Genomic DNA, 21,196 nt, shown 5'->3' with positions numbered 1-21,196 from the left:
ATTTTAAAATGTAAAAACTTATGAATAGCAGAATGTTAGTGGAGATTGTTTTCATATGGAGCATGATTATTGGTGCTCACCTTGGACCAGAATGCTGTAGACAGTTGTTATAAACTGCTTCATGTGACCAAAAACTGGAAGACACTGTTTGAAAATGATTATATTAGGGAGTTGATAGTGAAGGGTTGCATTTTTTAATTTGTAAAAAATACTGGTTTATAGGGCCACATAGTGATGTGGTAGAGTATACATGTCACAGTGTGCAAGGACCTAGGGTCAGCCCCTAGCCCACACCAACAGGGGGAAAGCTTCCCGAGAAGTGGAGCAGTGCTGCAGGTGTCTCTCTTTTTTTCTCCTTCTTTACCTTCCCTTTTCCTCTTAGTTTCTCTTTGTCTCTATCAAAAAATGAATGAGTGAATGAATACTGTAGTTCTCACTAAGACTTAGGAACTATTTACTAATGTTTGTTTGTCTGCAAGTTCATGTGTATCAGTTCTCTATACTCCACATATGGGTGAAACCGTCAGGTGCTTGTCTTTCATCTCTTTACTTATTGCATTAAGTGCAATCACTTCCAGTTCTGTTGATGGGCATTTAGGCTGCTTCAGCTCTTTGTCTATTGTGAATAATGCAGCTGTGAACATAGGGGTGCATGTACCCTTTCAAATTAGTGTTGCATGTCCTTTGGATAAATGCCTAAGAATGGTGTTGCTGGATCATTAGGTAATTCCATTTTCATTTCTTTAAGGACTCTCCATACAGTTTTCCAAAGGGACAGCACCAATTTGTATTCCTACTAGTAGCATAGCAGAGCCTTTTTTTCTCCACCACCTCATCAACACCTGTCACATCCTGTTTTGTTGATGTAAGCCAGTCTCACGGGTGTGAGGTAGAATCTCAGTGTAGCTTTAGTTTGCATTTCTCTCATAGTAAATCAAGTGGAGCATTTCTCCATGTTGATGGGTCTGTGTATCTCTTCTTTAGAAAACTCTCTAGCCAGTTTTTTGGCCCACTTTATTATTTGTTATTTTTTCTTTTGTTGATATACCAGTTTTTTAAAATAGATGTTTGATATCAATCACTTGTAAGATGTGTGATGTGCAAATATCTTCTCCCATGTACTGGGTTGTCTGGTTATCCTTGTGTAGTTTGCTTTCATTGTATAGAAGCTTTTTAGCTTGATGTAATCCCACTTACTCCAAGAATATTTCATTCATAAAAATACACTTTTGGGGGGACTGCATGGTGGTGCACCTGATTGAGCACACATGTTACAGTACTCAAGGACCCAGGTTTGAGCCTCTGGTCCCCACCTATAAATTTTTTCAATACACATTTCAAATAACTTTAATTCCTGTACTTATCTGGCCTGCTTTATATTAAATGGAAAATTAAGAGGGACTGGGCAGTGGTACACCTGGTTAGTACAGATGTTGCAGTCTCAAGGACCCAGGTTCAAGCCCCAGTCCCACTTGCAGGGGAAAAGCTCCACAAATGATGAAGCAGTGTTGCTGGTGTCTCCCTCTCTCTCACTCCCTCCTTATCTCTTCTTCCCTCTCAATTTGTATCTCTATCCAGTACATAGTAAGTAAATGTTTAAAAAAGAAATACGTGCTTTTTTTGTTTTGATCAGACATTTTTAGACAGTAAGTATATAAAATGACAGTGAAATGTACTTTAATCATAAAATGAAAGCTAAACTTTTGTGAGTAGAAAAGGGAAAATAATTCAGTCAGAATTATTTGTCATCATAATATCGTAGCCATATTAGTACTGCAAAATACCATGACCCCCAATGTAGGGATTGCTATTATTTTATTTCTCTTTCTTTCTTTTCTTCCTTTTTTACACAGCAAAACTGTTCATTGTAGGCTCAAATTCCTCATCAGCAACTAGAAATGCAGTTGATATGGGTAAGCAAAAATTTAACTTTTTATCTGATAGTATATTTTAAGATAGTGGAACTGTACTAAGTGTAACATGTTGGGGCCCAGATATAAAAAAAAAAAAAAAAATGAGTTCATTTCATTTTACCTAAAGTATCAGTACTAGTCTAATACCTTAAAATTTCTGTAACACTGTTACAGAAATTTATTTAGGATTTACGTAGAATTATATTTTGATGTATATAGGAGGGATATAAAAGATGTAACATAATTAAACGTTAACTATATGTTTGGGATTAGAAACTTTCCATGGGGAGTGGGGCAGTAGCACAGGGGGTTAAGCACACATGGTGCCAAGCACAAGGACTGGCATAAGGATCCGGGTTCCAGCTCCCCACCTCCCCACTTGCGGGAGGGGGCTCACTTCACTGGTGGTGAAGCAGGTCTGCAGGTGTCTGTCTCCCCTCTCTTGATTTCTCTCTGTCCTATACAACAATAACAGCAATGACAACAATAATAATGACAACAACAAGAGCAATAAAATAGGAAAAATGGCTTTCAGGAGCAGTGGATTCGTAGTGCAGGCACCAAGCCCCAGCAGTAACCCTGGAGGCAAAAAAAAAAAAAAAAAAAAGAAAGAAAGAAACTTTCCACAACCATATTCTCAGCCCTGTTAGTCTTTAAATGAAATACAAAACAATAACTGGAAAAAAAAAAGGAAAATCAAGTGTGTATATCTGTCTTCAGTTCTTAGTTATTATATTTTATTTTAAAACATTTTGCATAAAAAACTGTGCCCATGTGACAACTCCTACAAATTATTATTTCCCTAATAAAACAATTAAGCATTCTTATAGTATTACATATACTAAAAACTATAATTATTTAATATTACTGTGGAGTGAACAAAAATGAAAAATAAACTCATTCTACTTCTATATAGTTTAAGGCCATTAATCAAAGTTTCAAAATCTTGAGTTTATTCTTTACTATGACTATTAATTATAGGCTATTAGATCAAAATGTTTAGGATTATCCATATCAGATACTAATGGCAAGCAGAAATGGAGAAAAGCAACCTGAGGTGGCACAATGGATGAACTGTTGAATTCTCAAGCCTGACATCCCAAGTTTGGACCCCGCTCCCCAGCATTATATGTGTTAGAGTAATATTCTGGGATCGGTCTCTCTCTCTCTCTCTCTCTCTCTCTCTCTCTCTCTCCCCCTCTCCTTCCAATAATAAATAAAACAATAATAAAATAAATAGAGGGGAAAATTCAAGATAAGGATTGTACTAGAAAATCCTGAGGTCCAGGAAAGAGACCTATTCCCAGAAAAGAATCAGTAGTAGCTATGAGTTCAGCAGAAAGAAAGCAGATCATAAAAACTTGTCAACAACACAAGACAAGTAGACAAATGGGTACTCATTTATCTTTAAAAGGTAGAAATATTCTTTTTTAAAAATCTTTTTTCAATATTTATTTATTTATTCCCTTTTGTTGCCCTTGTTTTACTCTTGTTATTGATGTCATTGTTGGATAGGACAGAGAGAAATGGAGAGAGGAGGGGAAGACAGAGAGGAAGTCAGACACCTGCAGACCTGCGAAGCAAGTGGGGAGCCAGGGGCTCAAACCAGGATCCTTACGTGGGTCCTTGGGCTTTGTGCCACCTGCGCTTAACCCGCTGTGCTACCTCTCGACTCCCCAGAAATGTTCTTAATGATAGTTATAATGTCCTAAATTGAAATGATCCTAAATTATACAGCTGAGTGAAAACTAAGGAACAATGTGGGCAGAATTCAGTGGAATCTCTGAAGGGTATAAGAAAGACTTGTTTTGGGGGTAGGGCTATAGTGCAGCGGTTTAAGTGCACATGGCATTCTTCTTCTTCTAGCGTTTGCCCTTCTTCCGTAGCCAGTCAACAGCGTCAGGTTGAGCCTGATGTAAAGTTTCGAGACCTCCTTTGAATCATGAAGCACAAAGACCCGGCCTAAGGATCCTGGTTCAAGCCCCTGGCTCCCCACCTGCAGGGGAGTCGCTTCATAGGTAGTGAAGCAGGTCTGCAGGTGTCTATCTTCCTCTCCCTCTCTCTGACTTCCCCTTTTCTTCTCTTTCACTTTCTTTTTTTCTTTTTTGGTGCTAGTATGTTGTTTTCGATGGGCTGGCTTCACGGGCGGGTAACAGACGACCAGGGACTCATGGCTGGGTTGTACGCAGTATCTCTTTATTCATGCAGGACGCAGTGCAATCTATACCAAGCTAAGCTAAACTAACACAACTACCAACAATCTTGTCCTTATAAATATACTAGCCCAGTAGGGTGGGAACAGGATGTGACGCAGAGAGGGTGGAGAGAAAAGTGACTGGTGAAAATCAGGGTTTGACGAGAGGGCGGAGCAGGCAAGAATTCTACCACTGAACCACCAATGCACTGGAGGGAGGGTGGTGCTTGTTAACAGAGGTTATGTAAATAGAATACAGTGGTTATGTAAATAGAATAGTGTTAAGCAGGGGGGATTTAAACCAAATGAAACAGAAGGGGTTTTTAGAAGCATACCAACACTAGTACATTTTTATTTTTTTTATTTAAGAAAGGATTAATTAACAAAACCATAGGGTAGGAGGGGTACAACTCCACACAATTCCCACCACCCAATCTCCATATCCCACCCCCTCCCCTGATAGCTTTCCCATTCTCTATCCCTCTGGGAGCATGGACCCAGGGTCATTGAGGGTTGCAGAAGGTAGAAGGTCTGGCTTCTGTAATTGCTTCCCCGCTGAACATGGGCGTTGACTGGTCTGTCCATACTCCCAGTCTGCCTCTCTTTTTCCCTAGTAGGGTGTGTCTCTGGGGAAGCTGAGCTCTAGGACACATTGGTGGGGTCTTCAATCCAGGGAAGCCTGGCCAGCATCCTGATGGCATCTGGAACCTGGTGATTGAAAAGAGAGTTAACATACGAAGCCAAACAAATTGTTGAGCAATCATGGACCCAAAGCTTGGAATAGTGGAGAGGAAGTGTTAGGGAGGTACTCACTGCAAACTCTAGTGTACTTCTGCTTTCAGGTATATATTTTGCAGTAGTTTATGGATATGTGTGAACATATGCTCTCTCACACAGAAACTGGTGTATGTCTAGGTTATGGGACTTTGTTAGAAAGTGAACCACCTGAGATGAAATTAGAGTGTACTATAAAAGGAAAGGTCTCACCCGAGTAATGAAGCTTTCACTTTCTCTCTGTCCTATCCAACAACAGCAGTGGCAACAATAACAACAAGGGCAATAAAATAGGAAAAAATGGCCTCCAGGAGCAGTGGATTCATAGTGCAGGCACTGACTCCCAGTGATAACCCTGAAGGGAGGGAAGGAAGGGAGGGAGGGAGGGAGGGAGGGAGGAAGGAAGGAAGAAAGAAAGGAAGACTTGTTTTTATTATGTAACATGTTTATCTCTGTCTTACTTTATAACAGCTTGTTCAGTCCTTGGAGTTGCCCAGCTGGATTCTGTGATTATTGCTTCACCACCTATTGAAGATGGAGTTAATCTTTCTTTGGAGCATTTGCAGCCTTACTGGGAGGAATTACAAAATTTAGTTCAGAGCAAAAAGATTGTTGCTATAGGCACCTCTGATCTAGACAAAACACAGTTGGAACAGCTCTATCAGTGGGCACAGGTAAAGAATGGCAAAGTTGGGAGTGGGGAAGTAGTACAAGTTATTACACAACAAAGAGTTCCCAGGTTCTGACACGCACACGCACACACCTGCCATGGAAGTAGCCTGTTTCTTAAAGTTTTAGCAGCATACAATTGAGCCTTAACATTAAATAAGACTGTCATCATGGTGGGGGGGGTCATGGTTCCAAATGTGGGAGACTTTTCCCCCAAAACAATCTTTTTATAGAAATAAGTTTGATAATTATCACTATATGAATTTTAGGTGTATTTTATATTATATGGTTGCCATTATAATCATAACTAGTACTTCTATCACATTACATAGTCATCCTGTCTTTTTCTTGGTTGGAATAAAGTTTGTGTCTTGGCAAGTGATAATTATAGTACAGTATTATTGTTTATGTTAGTTACACTGTGCATTAAATACTTAGGAAAAATGTGGGAGTTTTGAGGCAGGCTTTATATAAAATAGTGTTTTTTTAAAATATATATCTAACTGAGCTAACTTTAATTTTATTTAAAATGAAGGCCAAAAACACTATAAATGTTTTGTTGAAGCCAAATAAAGGCTGTTTCTTCTTTACTTATATGATAAAACTATCACATTTTTCTGTAGGTAGTATCAGGGAGTGGTTCTAATTTCCTTATTAAGGGAGTATCATTTACACCCCCTACTCTCTGATCCTTATTTTACCTTTACTTTCTGTATCTTATTACTCATTTAATCCCCACCCACGCCCCCGCCAGTCTCTTCAGAACTTTCAGTTCCTTATATACTGGATAACCTCACAGGTGTTCTCCCTTTGACTTGGTGATAAGTAGAATGTGGCTGAGATCCTGCTGGAGAAAACTGGGTAATCTGGAATTATCTCTAAATTAACCGAGGCAGCTATTAGAAATTATATAGCTCTTCTCTTCTGAAAAATCTATCTGTTAGGGCTGGGTGGTGTTACACCTGGTTGAGCACACATATTACAATATGAAAGGACCTGATTCAAGCCCCTGGTCCCCACCTACAGGGGGAATGCTTTGTGAGTGGTAAAGCAGGGTTGCAAGTGTCTCTCTGTCTCCTTTATCATTCCCATCCCTCTTGATTTCTGGCTGTCTCTATTCAATAAATAAAGATAATAAAAAAATTTAATGTGTCTGATCAGTAACTATATTTTCTATTTCTAATATTGAATGTACTTATAATTTGTATTTGACTTGGCTTTTAAAATATTTTCTTATTTATTCATGATAGAGGAGAGAGAGAGAACCAGAGTGACACATGCAGTGCTGGGGATGGAACTCAAGACCTTATGCTTGTAAATCAAGCACTTAGCTACTGCAGCACCTCCTCCTGTGCTTTGTATCTTTTACCTTGAAGACAAATTCCTTTGTAGCTGGAATCATCATTCTTAAAATCATGTTTATTTCCAAAGCATATGTAGATTGCAAGTTTTAGCTGGAGAGTTTTTAATGGTATAGTACTTTATTGACTTTTCCTCCACCAAGAGCTAGTTTTCCTTTCCCTATTATCAATAATACGAGTTAGAAAAAGATACATTTAAAAATGTTACAGTAGGGAGTTGGGCGGCAGTGCAGCAGATTAAGCACACGCAAAGCGCAAGGACCGCGTAAGGATCCCGGTTGGAGCACCCATCTGTAGGGGAGGCGCTTCACATGCAATGAAGCAGGTCTGCAGGTGTCTATCTTTATCTCCCCGTCTGTCTTCCCCTCTTCTCCCCATCTCTGTCCTATCTAACAACGATGACATCAAGAACAACAATAATGACTACAACAATAAAACAAGGGCAACAAAAGGAAAAAATAAATATATTTTTTAAAAATGTTATAGTAAAAGTACTTATAAAAAATTAAGCAGTGTAAAATGTTAATATGTTCTATAATAAAATTGGGTCCTTTCATTGCTCTCTACTTTTGTATTTGAGATTTCATGATTTTATTTTCACTTTTAGGTAAAACCCAATAGTAACCAAGTTAACCTTGCCTCCTGCTGTGTGATGCCACCAGATTTAACTGCATTTGCTAAAGAATTTGACATACAGCTATTAACTCACAATGATCCAAAAGGTAAGACTCATACTTTTATCTAGAGATTGACAATGAGCTTCCTTATAAAAAGCTATTGTTAAAAATTAATTTCTAACTATTTACTATAATAGATGTATAGTGCTGATACCTAGCACTATTATTTTTATCTTTTTTTGACTATTTATTTACTTATTTTTGATGCGTTGGAGAGAGAGAGAGAGAGAGAGAGACATCTGCAGCACTGCTTCACTATTTGTGAAGCTTCCCCCCCTACAGATGGGTACCAGGACTTGAATAGGTCCTTGTTCATACACAGTACCACCCAACCCCACCTGGAACTAGTCCTAATTGTTAGTTCAAAGTATCTTCAGAAAACTGTAGCTTTGTCTTCGAACCAGGGTGAAGGAAAGTAAAGTGATCATTCCCTAAACAGGCAGTGTGTTACACTTTATAAATATTAAGCTACACAGAAAAGATTTTAAGGCATTCTAAATTAACATTATATATAGCCTTGTTTATACCAAAGAGACACTGAATTAAAGAATGTAAATATTTGAGAAAAGAGCCAGTAACACTGAAACTTAAGTACTTAAGGTAGGTAATTCATTGGGTATTTTAAATGTTACTATAAGGTCATATGTGTTTGGAGTTCATCAGAAACATTTGGTGAATGAGAATGACTTGTTTGATTTCTTTAGAACAGTCTATTAACATTTTGCTGGGGAAAGCTAGGAAGAAAATACTTTTTTTTTTTTTTTTTTTTTTTTTTTTAGCAGCCTACTCCATTTTAACATGCATTTTAACTACTTCGTAGGGAGAGGAGCTTTACTTAGTAAAGAAACATGGTCTATGACAGTGTATTTTCAGTATAATGGTAAGTGAGAAATACAGTGTTGAATTGGAGAGGTAAACTCACCAGGAGGGGCATATGCCTTGCCATGTGTGTAGTCCAGGTTTAAGGGCTGGTACCCTATGGGAGGTGTTAAGGCATCACAATTCTGGTGCTATGGTATCTCTCCCCATTTCTGTTTCTTTAACAGAAAAAAATGGGGGCTGGGTAGATGTTGGCGCACCTGCCTTGAGTGCACATGTTACAATGTGCAAGGACCTGTGTTTGAGTTCCCAGTCCCCACCTGCAGGGGGAAAGCTTTTATGAGTGGTGAAGCAGTGCTGCAGGTGTCTCTCTGTCTCTGTTCTTCTCTATCACCACCTTCCCTCTCAATTTCTGGCTGTCTCTATCCAATAATTAAGTAAAGACAGTAAAAAAAAAAAAAAAATGGAACAGTGAAGTTACTCATGCACAAAGCCCTGACTCAGCAAAGGAGAAAAAAAAAAAGGAAAATCCTTGTGAATGTCTTAACTATGACACTTTTATATAGGTTCTATTGTAGCTTGATTAATATTTGGGTAAATTATCTTTTATAGATGACTCCTAGAGAAAAAATAATATTATTTTATGCCCATGTCTAAAAACAGGGCATGCTATTGGTGATTTGATTCAACTTTTTCAAGGATGCTTACCTCAGAAGACTATACATAATTCAAAATCTGTTCTAGTCTCAACTTTTTGGTGTTATATAATGGGAATTTTGTTCTTAGTGTAACCAGGATCGCAAATATGCATAATTTCACTTCCCCAGTCACTTTATCATTCTGAGAGAGGGAGACACCATAGCATTGAAGTTTCAAGATGAGGGGACTTAATGGTTGTTTTCTCTTTAAATGCCAGGCATCATGATAATTACCTCAGAGAAATCATCTGTAATCCTCACAGCAGCTGAAACTGGGTGTTTTATTGACAAGGAAATAGAGATTAAGCAACAAGCCAAGGTCAAGGTTTAAACAACCAACTGACTTTAAATTTTAACTTTTTTATGTTGGAAGATAATATATATTTATCTATTGATATTGGCAAGCAAGCCATATATTACCAGTAGTCAATAAATGAACCTGTACAGGGAGTTGGGTGGTAGCACAGTGGGTTAAGTGCAGGTGGCGCCAAGTGTAAGGACCGGCGTAAGGATCCTGGTTCAAGCCCCTGACTCCCCACCTGCAGGGGAGTCGTTTCACAGGTGGTGAAGCAGTTTCTGCAGGTGTCTAACTTTCTCTCCCCCTCTCTGTCTTCCCCTCCTCTCTCCATTTCTCTCTGTCCTATCTAAAAATGACGACATCAATAACAACAATAACTACAACAATAAAAAACAAAGGCAACAAAAAGGAAAATAAATATTTAAAAAATGTTTTAAATTTAAAAAATAAATAAACCTGTACCTCTGGCTCTGCTTAGACGAAGGAGAAAAAAGGAGAAAAAAAAAAAAAGCCTTTTCCAATAGGGAAGGAAATTTATTTTACTTCCAGAAACCTTGAGTTTTATCTTTGTACCAATAGGGGAGAAAGTGAAATTATTATTTTCTAAATATCCAGTGTGTTACAGTGTTTAATATTTTATTTCCACATTATGTAAGTGTTATTCTATTAATTATGTGCTATAAAAACAATTGTTATGGAAAGTATTTGCCTATGAATGAGAAAGAAGATTTTGTTCTTTTAAAATAATATTTATTTTTATTTGGGGGGTTGAAAGAGAGAACACCAAAACATCACTGTGGCACATGTGATGCCAGAGATTGCTTGGGAGAGCAGCGCTTTACCCACATTCCTTAACCCTCCATTGCTGTTGAATCGAATCTTATTCCCCTCAAAGTTCTCCTCTGTGTTAGTCTGATGAGCAAATCTGCTAGTGCTATTTCCCTAGAGAAACTTTTGCATCCTGTGAATGTACTAGCAATCTGAACTTGGGCAAGTTATCTAATAGACCTGCTTCTGTCACCTCTTGAGCCAAGATTTAATTCTTTTAGATATATGTTTTTGTATTGATGTAATTTAACAATTGGTTTTCTTTCTAATTTTAATCCTGACCTCTTTGATTAGAATTTGTAAACTGGTCCTACTTCTAATGATCTGTTATAAAAGAGTTCTTTGAAGATAGGAAGAGATACAATATAACACTTATGCAAAAAACTTTCATGCCTGAGACTCTGAAGTCCCAGGTTCAGCCCCCTACATTACCACAAGCCAGAGCTGAGCAGTGCTCCGGTGAAAAATAAATAAATAAATAAAATAAGGTTTTTCTACTTACTGATTTTAAAGTGCTTAAATAGTTGAGTTAGAAGTATGTGAGTAAGCTAGTGAATAACATAACTCAGATTTTTTTCATATTTTAATTTTTTTAGTTTTTAATTTTTTCCATAATTAAGATGTAAAACATTTAACTAATTTGTAATCTAAAATAGACTTTTGTTTATAAGGCCTATTTCTGTGCTAAAATTAAAGTTATTCCTCAGAAAGGGTTTATTTTCCATTACTCTTTGGCTTAGAAATTGTAGTAACAGTTTAACTGCAGTCAGGGTAAAAAAAAAAAAAGTGATGTAGGTGATTCTGACTTAAAACTTTTTCTCCATTTTATTTTTTATACACCCCCCCTTACCGTTGAATCTAAACTTATTCCCCTCAAAGTCCTCTTCTATGTCAGTCTGATGAGCAAATCTGCTAGTGCTATTTCCCTAGAGAAACTTTTGCATTCTGTGAATGTACTAGCAATCTGAACTTGGGCAAGTTATCTAATAGATCTGCTTCTGTTTCCCCCTGGAAAGAGGAATAGTTTTTCTTTTCTTTTTTTTTTTTTTTAAAGACTTTATTTATTAATGAGAAAGGAGAGAGAGAGAGAGAGAGAACCAGACATCAATCACTCTAGTACATGTGCTGCTGAGGATTGCACTTGGGACATCATACTTGAGTCCAATGCTTGCATTATCCACTGTGCCACCTCCTGGACTACAGAATAATGTTTCTCATAAGGATAACGTGGAAAAATTAGTCCACACGTGTTAATTACTCAGAAAAGTGCTTAGCACATGATTATAGCTAAAACTGAGAGTTTATTATTGGTGCTACCTAAGTATCATAGCAGTTGCATTTGGGGCAAGTAGACTCTTTAAGTACTCTCAAATTATAGTGTAGATATATGGTCCTTTAATCCCTATATGTATGATTAGTTGTGACCCAATGGAATCGTTTCATACTGATTAGTTTATTCAACAGACATCTAAGTACTTTCAAGTTCCAAGTACTATAGATAATAGACTAGGTCAAATAAATACCAATCTCTATAGAATTAATTTTTCTGTGTTAAATAATTATTTTACTTCTTTAAAAGATGTATTTGTTAGGGGCCGGGTGGTAGCGCAGCAGTTAAGTGTATATGGCCCACATAATGAACCAGGTTCAAGCCACCTGCAGGGGGGGTCGCTTCACAAGCGGCAAAGCAGGTCTGCAGGTGTCTATCTTTGTTTCCCCTTCTCTGTCTTCCCCTCCTCTCTTGATTTCTCTTTGTCTTATCCAATAACAACAACGATAAACAACAAGGACAACAAAAGGGAAAAAATAGCTTCCAGGAGCAGTGGATTCATAGTGCAGGCACTGAGCCCCAGCAATAACCCTAGAGGCAAAAAAGAAAGAAATGTATTTGTTAATGAGAGGAGAGAGAGAAAGAGGGAGGGAAGAGGAGGGAAGACAGGCAGACTAGAGCATCACTCTGGTATATATGTGATGACAGGGATTAAACTCATGCATTAGGGTGCAGTACTTTATCACTGTGATACCTACTGGGTCATTATTTTACTTCTTTTCTCTAATTCAGTAGATTAGAAATAGAGCAGGATGCACATTAGCACTGCTTTATGTTATTAGTTTGTTAAAACTGTTCTAAAAAGTGCCACAGAGTTGGTGGCTTAAATAACAGAAATCTATTACCTTACAGTTTTGAAGGGCAGAATTCAAGGTCTAGGTATTGAAGGGGCTCCTTCCAGTGCCATGAGAAAGGATCTGATCCATGTTTTTCTCCTTACTTCTAGTGGTTTGTTGGTGATCTTTGGTGTTGGCTGACCTGTGGTTCATCACCATCTTTGTCTTTATCATTACTTGATGATCCTCCTGTATTGTTATATAATCTTCCCTTTCTATCATGGAATTTATATTCTATTGGGAGAAGACAGTAAAATAAATGATAAATAGCGGTATAAGCCATAGAGAAAAATCGGAAGAAGAGAATAAATACAACAAACATTTTCTGTCTCTCTCTGTATCTTTCTCTGTGTATCACTTTCATTAAAATAAAATTTAGGGAGTCGGGCTGTAGTGCAGCGGGTTAAGCGCAGGTGGCGCAAAGCACAGGGACCGGCATAAGGATCCCGGTTCGAACCCCAGCTCCCCACCTGCAGGGGAGTCGCTTCACAGGCAGTGAAGCAGGTCTGCAGGTGTCTCTCTTTCTCTCCTCCTCTCTGTCTTCCCCTCCTCTCTCCATTTCTCTCTGTCCTATCCAACAACGACGACAACAACAATAATAACTACAACAATAAAATAACAAGGGCAACAAAAGGGAATAAATAAATAAAATAAAATATTTAAAAATAAAATAAAATAAAATTTAGTGGTCTGGGAGGTGGCACAGTTAATAGAGCGTTGAGCTCTCAACACTCACAATAAGGTCCTGAGTTCAGTCATGTACCAGAGTGATGTCTGGTTCTTTCTCTCTCCTATCTTTCTCAGTAATAAATAAATAAATTCTAATAAATAAATAAATAAAATTTAAAAATAAATTCAAATTAAAAGCTAGTCATTGGGAAATAAATTTTTTTAAATATTTATTTTTAATGGAAGAGATACAGAGAGAGACCAGAGCACTAGTTTGTCTGGTTTATGGTGGTACTGGGGATTAAACCTAAGATTTTATTGCCTCAAGCATGAAAGTTTTTTGCATAACCATTATGCTGTCTCCACAGTCCCCACTAAGGATTTTTTTTCTTCTATTTTACTCAATAGGACAGAGAGAAATTGAGAGGTGAGGGGTAGGTAGAGAGGGAGAGAAAGATACCTGCATACTTGCTTCACAACTTGTGAAACATCCCCCCTATATCACATATGCCAGAGTGATGCTCAGGTTCTCTCTGTCATTAATATATATAGTAAGTCACACACATAAGAATAAATGCAGTTTACAGCCAGGGAGGTGGCTTAGTGGCAGAAGTGATGATGCTTTGATCCATTCATTTCTCCCCACACTCTGGATCTCTCAGTAAATAAATAAATATTAGAAAACCAGTAAATAAATAAATATGTTTTTTTAAGAATATATTTATATTTCACTTTGAAGTGTTCCTTTTATTGTATATAGTACCTACCAGCATTGGATGGGATGATACTTTTGTGTTCAAACTTCATACATTGGATTTTGATTTGTTTGTTTGTTTGTTTGTTTAAGAACTGCTTTCTGAAGCAAGTTTCCAAGAAGCTCTTCAAGAAAGTATCCCTGATATTAAAGCACATGAGTGGGTGCCACTGTGGCTGCTTCGATATTCAGTCATTGTTAAAAGCAGAGGAATTATCAAATCAAAAGGCTACATCTTACAAGCTAAAAGAAGGGGTTCTTAACTACAACTTAGCATCATAACCTACTGACTTGTATTTCCCATAAATGTAAGAAAAAGTTGAGATTGAAAAAAAATCTAATTACTGTCTTTGAATGGTGTCAGCAAGGCAAATATTCTTTAGTTATATCTGACAATATGTTATTTGTGAAGTTTTGAATACTTATTTAGCCTCCATATCAGTTCACTCATTAGAACCTCTGCATTGTTTCCATTAAACTATCATTTTCTAATTGAAATTGTCTATAAAGAAAATACTTACAATATATTTTTTTCTTTATTTTTATGACTAATAGAAATCAAGAAAATTTGTTGGATATATTTTGGCTTAGGCATCAGGGTAATATATATACATATTTTTTAATTTCCAGAAATATTCGTTAATTGCTTCTTACTATAAGAATAACTAAGCAGTTTAATTACATGTATTAAACTGAAATACTGGATATTTTTCTTGAAATTGATAGATAATATTATCTCAGAATAACTGGAGTAGCTGGCATCTACTTACTAGTAGTGTAAATAAAATTCATTTAATACAAGAACTAAAACAAATTTTTTATGTGTTCTTAACTGATAACTTACCTATAATGATTTAGCCTTGTATTCTTGTGCCATAATTTCTTGCTATTTTTTACAAAGACATACCAAAGTAAATCTGAAAAGACTAGAAATTTTGAAATTGCTGTTTAGGGGTTCGTAAGAGCAACTGTTATCACCTCCTTTTTTTTTCAATTCTTGAAAATTCTATTTTGCTTCTCAATAAATATTGAGCCCTTCCTACTTGCTGAGTTCTCTGAGCTCTGGAGAGAGGAGGACACACAGACCCAAGGATTAAGGATCAGATAAGCATTGTGATAGAATTTGTTCTCACTAATAGCTGACTGAAAACTAGGAATCATAAGAGGTGGCTCCAGAGATAACACAGTATTGGACTCCAAAGCAAGAGATCCTGAGTCCAATCCCTGGCATCACATGTGCCAGAGTGATGGTCTGATTCGTGTTCTCTCTCTCTCTCTACCTCTCTCTCTCTCTCTCTCTCCTTTCTTACTAATAAATAAATAGATATTTTTTAAAAACCATACAAAGAGTCTTAAAGAATCTTTGAATCTTGAACCTGGGACTTAGAAGCCTAAGGCATGAAAGTCTCTTTGTATAACCACTATGTTGTCTCCCTAACCCCCCAAAAAATCTTTGATTCAGGGTCAACATAGTCTTGTATAGAAAACTTTAAGATATGGTCCATTATTTAAAAGCAAAACAATATTATCAGAACTACAGAGCTAGAAGAGACATAGACAATTTAGAATGATTTCTCCTTAGGTCAAGAACCTGGCAAAAGCAAGTAAGCTGAGACCTTTGATTTCTACTCTAGGTCTACCTTACTCTTTAATTTTTGTACTATAACCCAAATAGTTTGAAACATTTTCTTAATGATCAATCATATTTTAAAACCATAGGCTTATGCAAAACTAATTTTGCCCAAGTTTTTCAACTTAGTAAAAGAACTGTGATCCCATATTCAAAATAAATACAGGGTTGGCATGCCTAAGACACCAAATGTCCCAGGTTCATTCCTCACTACCACCACAAGCCAGATTTGTGAATAAATAAATACAGTAGACTTACTTTGCTATCCTAAATAAAGCTTTATGCTTTGTTGGTTATATAATTTAATAATTAAAATTGTAATGTGAAATCAACCGATTTACCTGCTTAAACTTGATTAGACTTTGAGCTTCCTAAAGTCTTAATCAGCCTTTACATTGACTCTATGTTCTGCTACTAAATGTGCATAGTTAGATTTTTCTATTAAGAGACTTTTTTCATATAAATCTTTAAACAAATGCTCATTTAAATTTGAAATTATATAGTGACTAGGTCAGGATATTTTAAGAGGGAACTTTAATGTCACATTTACTATTTTCTAGTAGTGTAGGCTCACAAAAATAAATGGATTGTTTGAAGGGTTCATTTTGAAAGTGAGGAAAAAATTCTGTGGTGAATGTATCCAAACTTCAGCAAGAGTTCTGTCATGTTCTGGGTTTCTCCACTCTTGAGAGAGGAGCAAGAGTATAGATTTGTTTGACTCGTTTTGTTAAGGTGATCATGTGTGTAACTTTTAAATGATTTTTTTAATTTGTTTCATTCTGTAAATTTCATTTGTTATTGAATAACGTATAAAAGTACTTTTTATGCTTTATAATTTTCCAAACCTGTGTTCACATTACTTTCATGCACTATCAAAAGACAGTACATACTTTTCAAATATTAAGGACAGAATGTTTAAAAGCCATAAAGAGTGGTACTATTACCAGATAATTGCTTTAAGCCTACTATTAGATGATCAATAGTGTATATAATAGGTATGTTTTCTGTGGATATGTGAATCCAGCGAGCCAAGGTAGAATTTACATAATTTTTCCAGTAAACATGAAAAGAAGCTGTAGTTTATATTTGCAAAAATCCACTGGAGCCTTATTTTAACACAATGTACTGTAACTTGGAACTCATTTTGTGATAGATCTACCTTGAATTTCCACCCAAGAAGGTATAATCACCAGAAGGACCAAGGATCATATGATATAAATTCTGAAGAGCACATTGTGCCATTATGCTAATAAGGTACCCACTTAGGGATGGCTAGTTCCAGAACTTGAGTCACATGTTACAAGTAATAATTTTTCACTTCTCAAAAAACATCACTAGGACAGGTGGTGTAGGAAATAGAAAATATAGTTATTCTGTTGGGTTGTTAGAAAAGTTACGCATATTTTCAATGTTTTTCTATGCAAAAATGCATCATGATTTTTCCAATAGCCCGATATTTTGAATGAATGACTCAGATTTCTTCCTGCCAAAGCCATGTAGTAACTGAAATAGAATCTTGATTTTCAGTGACAAGGACATCAGGCTCATTTAATAGCCTTTCTGTAACAGGTTTTCTTTCTAACTTTTCCACCCAGTATTTTCAATACTTGGGAATGTAAACAATTGTTCTCTTTACTGTATATTGGCTGAAGGTTCATTTTTCTGCCAAATGTAAATTTAGTGAAATTTGTAGTTTTAAATGAGGATTTAATTCATTTCTGATTTATCTCAAATACACCAATTTGATTCTGAAACTTTTTTTCCAAAGTAATTTTATGTACCAGATTTTATACCTCCTATTTTCCCATAAAGTCAGTGATATTATGTGTTAATTTTATTTTTAAAAACTATGTAAAATAGCTCACTAATATTTTTGGAGTTTTTTTAAATAAATACACTGACCAAAGTAAAAGCAAAGTATATTAGATATTTATAATAGTCTTACATTTTATCTACAGCATGATTTCAATTAAAGTGATACATATGTACATATATGTATTTTTGTGCTTTTTTTTTTGCCACCAGAGTTTTACATTAGGGCATTGCACCTGCATAATTCCACCACTCCTGACACTTTTTTTTTTCATCTTAGGGAGAGATGTAGAGATATCACACTCTGTCCCATTGATCATGAAGCCACTTCTCTGCATGGTGCTGTTTCCATGTGGTAGTTGGGTTTTTTAACCTGGGTCCTTGAAAAGTGTGCACTTGTCCAGTGAGATATCTTCCAACCCCTGAGTTGTATATTTTTTAATTGAGTTGCTTTAGTGATTAGAAGTATTTTGGAACATTACATTGATGTTGAACTTAAACTGAGTATAAGTTCAAGATGAATTATGAATGATTTTTAAATATTCAAGCCATAAAACTATTCATACATTCGTTCACTCAAACATCAGGTACCTACTGTGTGCTAAATACTGTGCAGGATGTTTGCAGGTAGACAGAGATGGATAAACAACCCTTCTTCAAAGAGCCTATCATACATTTGGAAGAAAGGAAGGGAGATCTGTACAAGAGTGATAAAAGGCTGCATTTGTTGATGGCAAAAGTAGTGGAAAGGGTATGAGATGTGTGGAAGGAAGTGGTCAAGAAAATCACCCTGAAGAAATTAGAGTAAATTCAGAGATGGAAGTACATGTGGACTTTCTGGAAAGATGCTCTTGTTTGTGTAGTTTGCAACTGTGCTTTTAATAGTTTATATGTAAAACATTAGAAATTCAGTAAAAAATACTTTGTTCAAGAGCTTGTCCTTATAAGAAAGGATTGGCTTCTAATTAGTAGATATGGTTGGAAAAGTCACGTCTTAAATTAAAATTTGCCCAACTGTCCAAAATGTATTGCAGAGTAACTGTATATAGTTTCGCTATCAGAGAAATCAAGATGAACCTTAATGTGCATCTCTCAGCAATTAATAAATATTAAAATTTATATTTTGTTGTGTCTGTTTTTCCCTAATTCTAAGAAGGTTCAAATCTTAACAGTATGCTTATTTCGATACAGCTCTCTTCCCTGCTTTTCTGCTTACTCATGGATCCTTGTATTCTAGTCCATTTAAGTGTATTTTTTTCTTGCTCAAGTATGCACCTGCTACTTGACCCTACTAAAATTCATTTTTTTAAAACCCATACCACATTCCCAGTGTTAATCTAAACATTTTCCACTCTCCCGAACAAATGAATCACCTACTTAAGAGATTAGCACTATCTGTGCAAAATTCTCTTCTCTTTCTCCTATGATGTGTTCACATTCTCATGTCTGCTTCAAATATCAACTCTTTCTGCCAGCCTGAAAGGGACTTTTTTTATGACTAATCCCTTCACCTCAGTTTTTGTTTTTACTTTTTTTTTTTTTTTTTTAAACTGGAGCACTGCTCAGCTCTGATTTACAGTGGTGGTGTGGGAGATTGAACCTGGGACTTTGGATCCTCAGCCAAGAGAGTCTTTTTGCTTAATCATTATGCTATCTACCCCCACCCTTGTTTTGTTTTTCTTAACAGAGCACTACTTGGCTCTGGCTTATGGGGGGTGGGGTGGGGAGGGAGAGTATAATTGAACCTGGGACTCACTCATGAGTCTGTTTGTATAACCATTATGCTGCCTCCCTTCTCCACCTGTTTTTTATTCCATTCTTTAGTTGAGAGTAGACTTGTTTGAAGATAACAAAAAGTTCTCAACTTTAACAAAGACATATTTCTCTCAAGTGAAATATAAATAGGCTCTTTAGGACTGGTAATACAGCTATACCATTTACGGTGGAGATAACCTGTCTTCCCTTTCCTCTTTTCCTTTCCATATCTTTCTTTCTCACTGCTCTGACATCCCTAAAATAAGGGCCTCATTTTTATGACATGAAATTGCTGTTTGAAGATCAGAAAATACAATTTATCAAGAGTACAAAATTAAGTTAAAGAAAGTAGGGAAGATCTCGTTTAGAATGTCCCTAAAAAGGGCCAGCAAAATAGGTCACCTGGATAGTGTATCTGCTTTGCTCTGCCGTCATCCCAAACTGGAAAAAGCTTTGGTCTTTTCCACAGTTTATTCCAAGAAAACCTAGAGTCCCAGAGATGACCAAAGAGGCAGAGAAGTGGGGAATGGGATGAGGGAGAGAATGTTGCATAATTCATATGTAATTGGCCAAAAAAATGTCATCAGGCTGCAAAGGGAACTGTAAAAACTATTTAGCTGAGTGGCCATGTGCCCCAACAGTATCTGTGCTTTGTAGCTTTATGAGGAGAAATATTGTAAAGGAAAATATAGAGGGCCAGGTGGTGAGGCACCTGGTTGAGCATACATGTTACATTGACCAAGGATCCTGATTCAAGCCCCCTGTACAGGGAAGTTTCATAAGCTGTGAAGCAGTGCTGTTAAGTGTCTCTTTTTCCCACTCTATCTTCCCCTACCCTTTCATTTTTTTTCTCTATTCAATAAACAAATAATAAAGGTAAAAAAATAAAGACCAGGTTTAGTAAAACACTTATCCTTTCCCACCTCCAACAATATGCATTTATTCATCCATTCATTCCCTTCACGCTTTGAAGGTGTTTTAGTTCCTCACCATTCATCCGAAAAGAAAAAACCCAAAGCTTGTGTTGATTTTAGTCATTCTCTTCCTTTCACTGGAAAAAGTTTCAAAATCCTCTTCTTTATAACTTCCTTTAGGGCTGTGGAGATAGCATAATAGTTATTCAAAAAAATCTCTCATGCCTGAGGCACCAAAGATTTCAAGTTTAATCCCCAGCACTACCACAAACCAGAACTGAGCAGTGCTCTGGTAAAATAAGTAAATATATCATTTCGTTTTGTCTGCTTATTCCCAAACCCTCAGCGTCCAGTTCACCCATCTCCGAGTTCCATACCCACAGTAAGTTTTTTTTTAAAGAAGTTTGATGATGTGCTTTTTTATTATTAATTTATTTCCTTTTTGTTGCCCTTGTTATTTTATTGTTGTTGTTATTGATGTCGTCATTATTGGATAGGACAGAAAAATCGAGAGAAGAGGGGAAGACAGGCGGGGAGAGAAAGATAGACACCTGCAGAACTGCTTCACTCCTGCAGGTAGGGAGCCGGGGGCTCAAACCCGGATCCTTACCCTGGTCCTTGTGCTTTGTGCCATGTGCGCTTATTAACGCTGCACTACTGCCCGACTCCCAGTGTGCTTTCTTTTTTAGAAAACTAATACTTACTATAGGATAGAGACAGAAAAATTAAAGAGGCGGGGAAGACAGAGGGAAAGAGACTTCATCATTGTGAAGCGAAAGGTCATCATTGTGACCCTGCAGGTCAGGACCAGGAGCTTGAAACCTGGGTCCTTGTGTGTTCAACCAGATGCGCCACCGCCTTGCCCACAATCAAATCTTTATTTTATCTACAGTTAACCTCACTGATGAGTGCACAGGAGAGGGTCTGTATTGTAAATAACTAAAAATATCTTAAGTCTATTCTTCTGGATAAATAGAAGGACCAGGCTCTGTAGATGTCATTCTCCCATTTGATTGGATGAAATGGGTGAAGACTATCATTGGAGACGCCGTCGCCTCCACGTTTCCATGCATAAGGCTGCTCCATTTCCTACAGTACTGGAAAAAAGGCAGAAACCCTTGTTCAAAAAAATAAACATAAAAAGTAAAATAAAGAAACCCATGTTCGAGTAAGCGGAACTGAACTCCCAAGACTGAGCAGGCAGGGCGGAAGAAGGTGCAAAATTCTCGCGAGATATTCACGTAAACCATGAGCGAGCTACTTCT

General features: G+C 36.7%; 1 protein-coding gene and 1 long non-coding RNA gene across 2 annotated transcripts in view; one reads left to right on the top strand and one right to left on the bottom strand.

The window, feature by feature from the left end:
• Positions 1-18,381, top strand: part of GCLM (glutamate-cysteine ligase modifier subunit) — a 28,908-nt gene extending 10,527 nt beyond the window's left edge. The window contains exons 4-7 of the mRNA XM_007535335.3: positions 1,854-1,913; positions 5,353-5,555; positions 7,519-7,633; positions 13,914-18,381. Of these exons, the coding sequence (XP_007535397.1) occupies positions 1,854-1,913; positions 5,353-5,555; positions 7,519-7,633; positions 13,914-14,083 (548 nt within the window). The 3' untranslated portion in view covers positions 14,084-18,381. The remainder of the gene's footprint in view (positions 1-1,853; positions 1,914-5,352; positions 5,556-7,518; positions 7,634-13,913) is intronic.
• A 1,561-nt stretch (positions 18,382-19,942) lies between these two features.
• Positions 19,943-21,178, bottom strand: LOC132541419 (uncharacterized). The gene is made up of 2 exons (XR_009552615.1): positions 20,636-21,178; positions 19,943-20,113 (listed from the first exon to the last, which is right to left on the bottom strand). It is a non-coding gene; the product is annotated as an uncharacterized LOC132541419 (long non-coding RNA).
• Positions 21,179-21,196: the final 18 nt, after the last annotated feature.

The sequence above is a fragment of the Erinaceus europaeus genome, chromosome 11 (assembly GCF_950295315.1).
Source record: "Erinaceus europaeus chromosome 11, mEriEur2.1, whole genome shotgun sequence".
Taxonomy (NCBI): Eukaryota; Metazoa; Chordata; class Mammalia; order Eulipotyphla; family Erinaceidae; genus Erinaceus; species Erinaceus europaeus.
This window is presented reverse-complemented; position numbering and strand designations above follow the sequence as displayed.